The 9,290-nt window shown below is 37.2% G+C and overlaps 1 protein-coding gene and 1 long non-coding RNA gene across 2 annotated transcripts; both read right to left on the reverse strand.

The window, feature by feature from the left end:
- Positions 1-2,740: 2,740 nt before the first annotated feature.
- On the reverse strand, positions 2,741-3,576 carry LOC130071087 (uncharacterized). The gene is made up of 3 exons (XR_008803961.1): positions 3,520-3,576; positions 3,266-3,335; positions 2,741-2,788 (listed from the first exon to the last, which is right to left on the reverse strand). It is a non-coding gene; the product is annotated as an uncharacterized LOC130071087 (long non-coding RNA).
- Positions 3,577-4,549: 973 nt separating this feature from the next.
- LOC130071086 (uncharacterized) lies at positions 4,550-5,768 on the reverse strand. Its single transcript, XM_056235702.1, has 2 exons — positions 5,685-5,768; positions 4,550-5,556 (listed from the first exon to the last, which is right to left on the reverse strand). The coding sequence occupies exons 1-2, from the start codon at positions 5,763-5,765 to the stop codon at positions 4,888-4,890; spliced, it is 750 nt and encodes a 249-aa protein (XP_056091677.1). The 5' UTR covers positions 5,766-5,768; the 3' UTR covers positions 4,550-4,887.
- Positions 5,769-9,290: the final 3,522 nt, after the last annotated feature.

Raw genomic sequence — 9,290 nt, forward strand, 5'->3', positions numbered from 1 at the left:
GGTGGGCTAAACTTCATCCGTCGAGACTTCATTCAGAAGAGAACTGGGGCCGTATGTATAAAGCCTTTATACATATAAAGTCTTAAGTCTGTCAAAATTCTAAGAATGACGTCATTTTACTCTTATTCCTAGACTTAAGAATAAGTGTGACTTATAAAGGTTCCTAAGTATTAAGACAGCTCCTAAATTATTTAAGAGAGCTGGAGAGGTCTCCTAACCTAGTTAGGAGTAACAAGATGGCAGCAGAGAGGAGGAGGACTCGCACTTTTCAATGAAAATATGATGTATTGGGGTTAAATGATGACGGAGTTGATCAAACAATAAAAGTTTGATCATCATGGTATTCTTTTTGTAACTGACCTTTAAGAAATTGTATAGCAAATTAAATGAAAGGAAAGTAATAATTGCACTGTTGTTGCTCATCTGAGCTCATCAATCCACAAAGCAGGGTCTTAAAAGCACTATTGTGGCACTGACCACACCAAACACAGAAGCAGCAGCGACCTCCAGCCGACCTTTTTTTTATTATTGATCTCTCATTTGAAAAATAATCTGTTAATTGCATTCTAATAATGGTTTTACTTTAGAATGTGTTCAGAACTCTCCAGAATGATATTTGCATTCACTTTTGACGTCGTTATGTTTATCATGTTGGTGTAGTAGTAGCCATTCGGCTCTGCCCTGGGCTCCAGTTCGCTCAGCCCTACAGTGCTGGAGTTTAAGCCAATGGTTCCCTGGTTACTATGAATACTTTTTTTATTGCCTGTGTGTGAAGGGGTTGTAATCACACATTACAATGATACACTTGTCGGGTTTTGCTATTATCTCTGAAGGCTAGTATTCCTATTTCTATGTGAAGTCTCCGTGTCGGATTTTCTGCAAAATCCATCGGATGTGACGTGCACGCGCGCTCCCGAGCCTCTCTCCTTTTTATATACAGTCTATGCGACGGCACTGCAGCTGACGACATGAGTCTGACAACACCCAAACACGACCTGCCTCCAGCACAACACACACTCCAACACAACACACACTCCAGCACAACACACACTCCAGCACAACACACACTCCAGCACAACACACACTCCAGCACAAACTCCACGTAAATATACAAAACAAAACTAAAATGTATCTGCTGAAGCTCGTCAGGCCAAACGTGAATCGGATCGACTTAGGACGAAAACACGGATCAACATCGGCAAAGCGTTTGAATTATGGAGAGACCTCCGCTATTTTTATTGTGATAAATTACAAGTTTTCAGATATGCTGAAATAAATAATATTGAACTGTAATGAAATAGCAAGGTAAACTACAACATACATGAGACATGAAATGAATACAAAAGACTATTCCAGGATAACAAAAAGTAGGAGCTTTAGGATGTAACTTTTATTTTGTGTACTAGATCTACTGTCTAACGTCACTCATCCCACTAGTATCATATTGTTTATAATACACATTTCCAGACACGTTCAGTACAGTAATGTTGCTTCCTATGATCTTACTGTTACACTGACATTGTTCAGTCTAGTTCACTAACCGTTTTCGTTATCATATTATACATTCACCTGTTGACATTGCTGATTGTGAAAGATACACGAATAGTTAGTGAAATGCCTTATGCTAGATAACACCACAAATGTAACGTTTTCATGGTATGAGCATGGAGCATTAGTTCAACGTCAAGCTGATAAAAGAAGCCTATTATTGTAACGTTGCAGTGGGAGTATACATGAGTTTCCAGCATGTTGTGTGTGCTTTCTCCGCTTTCTGTTGAAAGTCTCAGTGTGGCCGGTACCACGAGTGATCACTCTTGTGTTCGAGCACGAGCACGAGCGCTCTTGTAAAAATTGGTTGCAATCTGAAATATCACCGATAGAGGCCGCTAAAAAATACATATAGCACCTTTAAGTTCTTTTATTGGTATAGGCAAGGCACATGGCCTAAAATGCACCAGAATGCAGGAAATCACAACTACGAAATTCAATAATGTTGTGGGGGAGGACCCGCAGACCCCCGCAGAAACAGCCCCACCTAGGATATTTTTCACCAGCCGCCACTGTACAGTAGTGGCTAAAAGTGATGTGTGGAGTTATTTCTTAATTTTTTTAATGACCCTACAAGTTTGCTTAAACCATCAAAATATGAGGAAAATAGTGTTTTGATCTTCCCTCATATTTTAAAATACTTAGTGAAGATATTTATCTGACAAAATAATTTCAAGTCAAGTCGCTTTCTACAATACAGAGTGTTTCAAAGCAGCTTTACAGTGATAACAGGAAAATAATGCAACAACGTTAGTTTTGGCTGTACAGCAGCTCTAGAAGAAAATAGTGTCATTGTCCAGCTTAAGTAACTTCGATGATGATTCATTTCCATTGTAAAAAATCATTAGTTATTTAGTTCATTAATAATGAACTGAAATCATTCATTTTCTCCAGCCGCTCTGGAGAAAACAGTGATGTCATCGTTCAGCTCAGTTCAGTTCTCAGACAATTGTGTCAATGCAGGAGAGCAATATAATATTGTTGAAAAAAGGGCAAACTACAGCTACAGGTTTAAAAAGAAAAAACGAAAAAGCTCACAGGAGAAAAAAAAAAAAAAAAAAAATTCACACATCGTCTGCAACATAGTCACTTATTAATATTTCATTGTCCTCTTTTGTTCATTTGTTTGACAGCCTGGCTAAAATTATGTCTGTACAATTTGGCATGTTTCATTGTGTTATCTATCTAACAAATCTATCTTTCTTTCTAACAAATCTATCTTTCTTTCTTTCTAACTAATCTATCTTTCTTTCTAACTAATCTTTCTTTCTTTCTATCTAACTAATCTATCTTTCTTTCTTTCTAACTAATCTATCTTTCTTTCTAACTAACCTTTCTTTCTTTCTTTCTTTCTTTCTAACTAATCTTTCTTTTTTCTTTCTAACTAATCCATCTTTCTTTCTTTCTAACTAATCTTTCTTTTTTTCTTTCTAACTAATCTGTCTGTCTTTCTTTCTTTCTTTCTTCCTTTCTTTCTAACTTATATATCCTTCTTTCTTTCTTTCTAACTAATCTATCTGTCTTTCTAATATATCTTTCTTTCTTTCTAACTAATCTTTCTTTCTTTCTAACTAATCTTTCTTTCTTTCTAACTAATCTATCTTTCTTTTTTTCTTGTTAACTAATCTTTCTTTCTTTTTTCTTTCTAATTAATCTTTCTTTCTTTCTAACTAACTAATCTATCTTTCTTTCTAACTTATCTTTCTTTCTAGCTAACTAATCTATCTTTCTTTCTAACTAATCTATCCATCTTTCTTTCTTTCTTTCTTTCTTTCTTTTTGACTAATCTATCTTATTTCTTTCCTTTCTTTCTTTCTAACTAATCTTTCTTTCTTTTTAATTAATTAATTTATTTATTTCTAATTATTCTTTCTTTCTTTCTATATATCCTTATATCAGTCATTCTTTCTTTCTTTCTTTCTAACTAACTAATCTATCTTTCTTTCTAACTTATCTTTCTTTCTAGCTAACTAATCTATCTTTCTTTCTAACTAATCTATCCATCTTTCTTTCTTTCTTTCTTTCTTTTTGACTAATCTATCTTATTTCTTTCCTTTCTTTCTTTCTAACTAATCTTTCTTTCTTTTTAATTAATTAATTAATTTATTTCTAATTATTCTTTCTTTCTTTCTATATATCCTTATATCAGTCATTCTTTCTTTCTAACTTATCTATCTTTCTTTTTAATTAATATCTTTATTTCATTCTTTCATTCTAACTAATCTTTCTTTATTTCTAACTAATATTTCTTTCTTTCTAACTAATCTCTTTCTTTCTACCTAATCTTTCTATTTTTTCGACCTAATCTTTCTTTCTTTTTTCTTTCTTTCTTACTAATCTTTCTAACTAATCTTTCTTTCTTTCTATCTGTCTTTCTTTCTAACTAACTAATCTTTCTTTCTTCTTTCTATCTAATCTTTCTTTCTTTCTAACTAATCTTTCTTTTTTCTAACTAATCTTTCTTTCTGCTTTCTTTCTAACTAATCTTTCATTCTAACTAATCTTTCTTTCTTCTTTCTTTCTAACTAATCTTTCATTCTTTCTAACTAATCTTTCTTTTTTCTTTCTAACTAATCTCTTTCATTCTTTCTTTCTAACTAATCTTTCTTTCTAACTAATCTTTCTCTTATTGAAACTAATCTTTCTTTTCTTTCTAACTTATCCATCTATCAAACTTCAAATTACTTTAAACTTCAAACTATTTTAAACTTCTTCAAACTCTCTGGTCCGGCTTTTTCAAGCCAACTTTTTTAAAGTTTGTGATAATTTTGCACAATGCAAAGTAAAACATTTTTTTTTTTTTTATATTAAAGATTCAGTGTCATTATTAAATGATTTTATTATAATTAGATTACAGTTTTTCTCAAATGCTAAAACACATTTCACAAACGTTTCCTCCATGTTCCCCAATGTCTAAACACAACACCCTTTTCTAAAGCTACATAAACACAACCACACCTTATCACTTCAAAACTCAAACTTTCACACCGAAAGAGCAGCTCGAAGCTTTCAAAAATGTAAACACTATACACATCATTACACACTACAGCAAAACAATTGAAAACACAATGCTCAATTTGTGAGAAGGTTCTTTGTTTCATAACTGCCAATGCATATTTTTAGAAACTTTACAGTAATGGATCTTCTTAGATCTCTGCAGAGGATTAGGCATTTAGATTTGTGAGTTTCATATGAAGAGTATAAATCTATAGTAAATTCTGCATGTACACTACTGTAACACAACTCAATGCAAAAATAGAATCTATTGCACACAACAGTACTCTTGAAAACATGATCAGGGTGTGAAGTTTTTTTATTTACTTTATTCACACCACACAATCACTGTGCGGCATCATGTCGCTGAGCTGCATCGGGCCACATCACCTCATCCACATCGCAGGCTATATTGTCTCTTGCCAGGCACCGCGGGAAAAACGCCCTGGAATGGCGAATCCATCCTTGGAAGGCCTCCACTGGGATATCAACACAGGCCAGCTCCATTGCCCTTAGGAGGTTCTCTCTAGTGTATGGTTGTCTGTCATAAACCTTCCATCTCCACGATGAGAAGAACTCCTCTATAGGGTTCAGGAAAGGGGAGTAGGGTGGCAGACAGACGTTTAGAAAGTGGTTACTGTTAGTGGTGAACCACTCTCTGATTTGGTTTGTTTTGTGGAAGCGTACATTGTCCCAAATGATCACATAAATGTGATGTGCGGGCCCAGGATGGTGTTGTTGACGGTCCAGGAGGATGTCTTTTAGCTCCTCTAGGAAGGTGAGGAGACGTTGGGTGTTGTAAGACCCAAGGACAGCATGCCGGTGGACAAGCCCCTCCAAACCCATGGCCGCACAAAGAGTAATATTACCCCCCCGTTGGCCAGGAACCTCAGCGATGGCTCTTTGGCCAATGATGTTACGGCCTCTTTGCCTTCGTTTCTGCAGGTTGAAGCCAGCCTCATCCAGGAAGAGGTACTCATGAGGTCTGGCCATCGCGTCCAACTGTAATATCCTCTGTGAAAATGCACAGGTGTTCAGAACAACAGTCAATCAGTTAGCACAGTATTGTCCAGAAGTAATGTAGGCCACTGAGCAACACAGTAGGTCCACTAACTGTACTGTGAACATGGATGTATACTTACTTGCACATACTCGTAACGTAGGTCTTTGTGTCGCGCAGAGTTGCGCTCAAAGGGAACCCTATAGACCTGTTTCATCCGCATCTTTTGGCGACGGAGAACTCTGTCTATTGTGGCCAAGCTGACATCATCAATGCTCTCAAAGTTGACATTATCGGCAATGACTTTGTCTCTGATCTCCCTGAGTCTGATGAGGTTGTTCTCACGAACCATATCCACAATGAGGGTTTCTTGTGCCGCTGTAAATATGGCAACCCTCCCACCTCTATGTGGCATTCTTTCAACTCTAAAGAAAGAAACATGTGTTGTCAATTGACATGTTTTACAACACACTAACAACTGATTTGAAACCAATAGACTACTTTCACAGGCTTGTAAAATTGTATTGTGACAAAGAAAGCAATAGAGTACAATACCTGTTGTGTTGTCTGAATGCCCTGATAATGGTGGCCACGGTGAACCTACTCAGGTTTGGACGGACTCTTAGTCCTGCTTCAGCCATTGTCATGCCATGGACAATGACATGGTCAATGACCGTTGCTCTCATCTCGTCCGTAATGATGGTGCGAGGTTGTCTTGCTCTCCCTCCTGGACCTTCTCCTCTCCCTTGTTGGCCTCCTCCTCTCCCTTGTTGGCCTCCTCCTCTCCCTTGTTGGCCTCCTCCTCTCCCTTGTTGGCCTCCTCCTCTCCCTTGTTGGCCTCCTCCTCTCCCTTGTTGGCCTCCTCCTCTCCCTTGTTGGTCCTCTCCTCTTCCTCGTTGGCCTGCTCCTCTTCCTCGTTGGCCTGCTCCTCTTCCTCGTTGGCCTGCTCCTCTTCCTCGTTGGCCTGCTCCTCTTCTTCCATGGCCAGCTCTTCTCCCTCCTCTGACTCGAATTCCTGTTCCCCTGACTCTGCCTTCATCCATTGTGTTTGTTTGGAATCTTCAGCAAACTGTGCACTCTGAACTTGCTATTATACATGTGGTCACATTATTAGCAACAGGTGTCTTCAATTTTGAGTCGTTGTGTGTAATGAATGACACCAGGTGTGTTCATTGTGTTCAAATATTGCTGACTGTGGCAAGCATTTTGCATCACATGAGCTTTCATTTGAGAATATGAGGAGAGTTCTTTTGCAACTTGTGTTTTAGCAAGGAAAAATGTGTTAAGATTTATGAGAACGGAGGATTGTGTTTTGTGAATTGTGTCTTCATGTGAAATGTGTTTATGATATTGGAAAATGATGGCTAGATTTAGTAAATGTGTTTAGACAACTGGTCATTTGGTTTAGAGGATTGGCTTTTGTGTTTTAGCATTTGAGAAAAACTGTAAATAATTGGTGTCATGCTGCAGTGACCACACCCTTGCTGGCTCACTATTGGCTGATTCAGTGGTTGGGGGCGGACATTTTGGGTTGGCATCACTGTAGTCCTTAGTTCACAGCAGTTAAGTGCCACTTCAGTCAGCACTCAAGAATCAGTCTTAGACTTTACTGAACGTTGCTTTTAGCTGCTTTATAAACGTCTCCTACACTTAGTGATGTCCTACTTTGTACTAATAATTTTTTGACACTGAAGTCAAAGCTTAAGACCATTCTTAAGAGCATTTCTTAGAAGTTTTATACATACGGGCCCTGGTAATTACGCTGTACTTTTACAGATGCAACTTCACATTTTCTCCACTGATTAATAATGTTGTAATGACAATTCCATCAACAGATTTTATGGATGTTTTGTTATTAATCAACTCTCTTTTCTGAGCATCACCTCTTCTTGTTGTCATTTTACTGCATTATTTTCTTATTATATTACATAATTTGGCGGCTAAGAACACATCCATAAAACATAAAATTATGCACTTTTCCCATATAATACATTTAACCTAAGAAAAATTAAGTCAATTTGTCAACTATATGCATGATATGTAATTTAGTGAAATTTTTTTTTTTTGTATTTTTTTTTTTTTTTCAGTGGCAAAACTACTGGCAAGATGATGGACCAAATGTGTCTTCCTCTGCTTTCTCTTTCAGGTAAAACATTATGCAAAACTAAAATAAACAGAGAAATTAGCCCAATGATTTGCATATTTTTGCCGTTTTACATACAGTGATATTACGACAAACTGTTCTGTGTAATATCCTACAAATCTTTGTAGAGGAGAGTTATCAACTGACAATTAAAGAAAGTATCTACTAAAGAGAGCCAAAGAAAAATTACTTCTCAAAAACAAAAAGCTGTCTAGACAAGGCCGTCATAGCGGCCGATTATTCTGAAGCTTAATCAAGAAATAAACCAACTTAAAGGGTTAGTTCACCTAAAAATGAAAATGATTTTTTTTTTTTTTTTATCCAGCCAAATAAAAACAAATACATTGAGTGTAACCTTTAAGAAGGACACTGGGGAAACAGTAGGGAGGTTAAGCCCAAAAAATAGGCCTTTGACTTCAAGTCATGATGCAAAGGTCCTTTGGTATGGAAGTACCTTAGGGTCATACAAATAAATTTATATGCATGATATGTAATTTAGAGACACAAGTGAAATCACACTTTGTATCAGAAATAAACATGTTTTTTCAAAAATGGCCGCCAATGCGCCGAAAATACTCTAGAGCCCATATCTTTGCTTCTGTTATCGCTATAATGACAAATTTAGTGTCAAAGTGTAAATTTTTGGGGTCAAGGAATCCAATAAAATTGGTTTCAAGTTTAAAAAAATAATAATTTTCCCCATACCATGACAATTGGGGGTAAATATGCACATTTCACATAAAAATTGTCATCAGAGTGACTTTACTTATCTTTTCGTTCAAAAACTTTAATTTTGTATTTAAGCAGTGCAGCTACTTCTGTACATTACATTTGTCCTAAGTAGCATGAGATTTCGACCAGTCAGGAGTAGCCTATAGCATATCAGTTCCTGCAACAACACATCCAATCTGCACCAGGAGCTGTGACAGCTGTTGAAGGTCAGAGGTGACAGATTAACACTTTGAGGTTCGTATGACTTTCTCATTAAATAGAAAAATGTTTTTAAGTTAGATAACTAATAAATAGCTAGCTGGTTGACTATGGAAAAAAAAAACTTAGAGGGAAAACCTCTTTTCTCGAGAATACTGAAGCCAAAAATTATCCTTATAATTTGTATTAATTTAAAACACACTTGCTGCAGCTAGCAGACCTAGGCGAGGCAGCTCGCGCGCCTATTGGATGCTATGCGGCAACTGCTGCAACCTATCAAGGCACTGCTCGTGACGTAAGCACCAATGAGTGGGCGTGTGGCCGAATGGGCGTGGCTTATGCCTATATAAGCCAGAGCTCGATAAGATGCTCCTTGGTCCTCTTAGATGTATAAGCCAGTGAGATAGCGTCCACTATCCACCTGGAAAGGCTATGTTTCGAGGCAGCTAGACCTTTAGATCGGCCACCAAATGAAACAAATAGCTGTCCTGACCGTCTGAAAGCAGCCAAACGTTCCACGTAAATTCTAAGGGCCCTAACCAGGCAAAGGAGATTCACGTCAGACTCGCTGTCAGATCCGAAGAGAGAATGTCAGATTGAAGAGGCGGTGGTACCAGTATCAGTCGGTCGCCTTCCAAGGTTTCAGAGCTGCGACGCATTTCTGATTGACCCTGA

Source organism: Rhinichthys klamathensis, unplaced genomic scaffold (assembly GCF_029890125.1).
Source record: "Rhinichthys klamathensis goyatoka isolate OS25496 unplaced genomic scaffold, OSU_Roscu_1.1 h1tg000429l_1, whole genome shotgun sequence".
NCBI lineage: Eukaryota > Metazoa > Chordata > Actinopteri > Cypriniformes > Leuciscidae > Rhinichthys > Rhinichthys klamathensis.

Bases quoted from the DNA above. Each gene is read 5' to 3' on its own strand.
- LOC130071086 (XM_056235702.1), bottom strand. From the start codon at position 5,765: ATGCGGATGAAACAGGTCTATAGGGTTCCCTTTGAGCGCAACTCTGCG. The intron at 5,557-5,684 runs GTAAGTATACAT...GCATTTTCACAG, and splicing joins TACGTTACGAGTATGTGCAA to AGGATATTACAGTTGGACGC.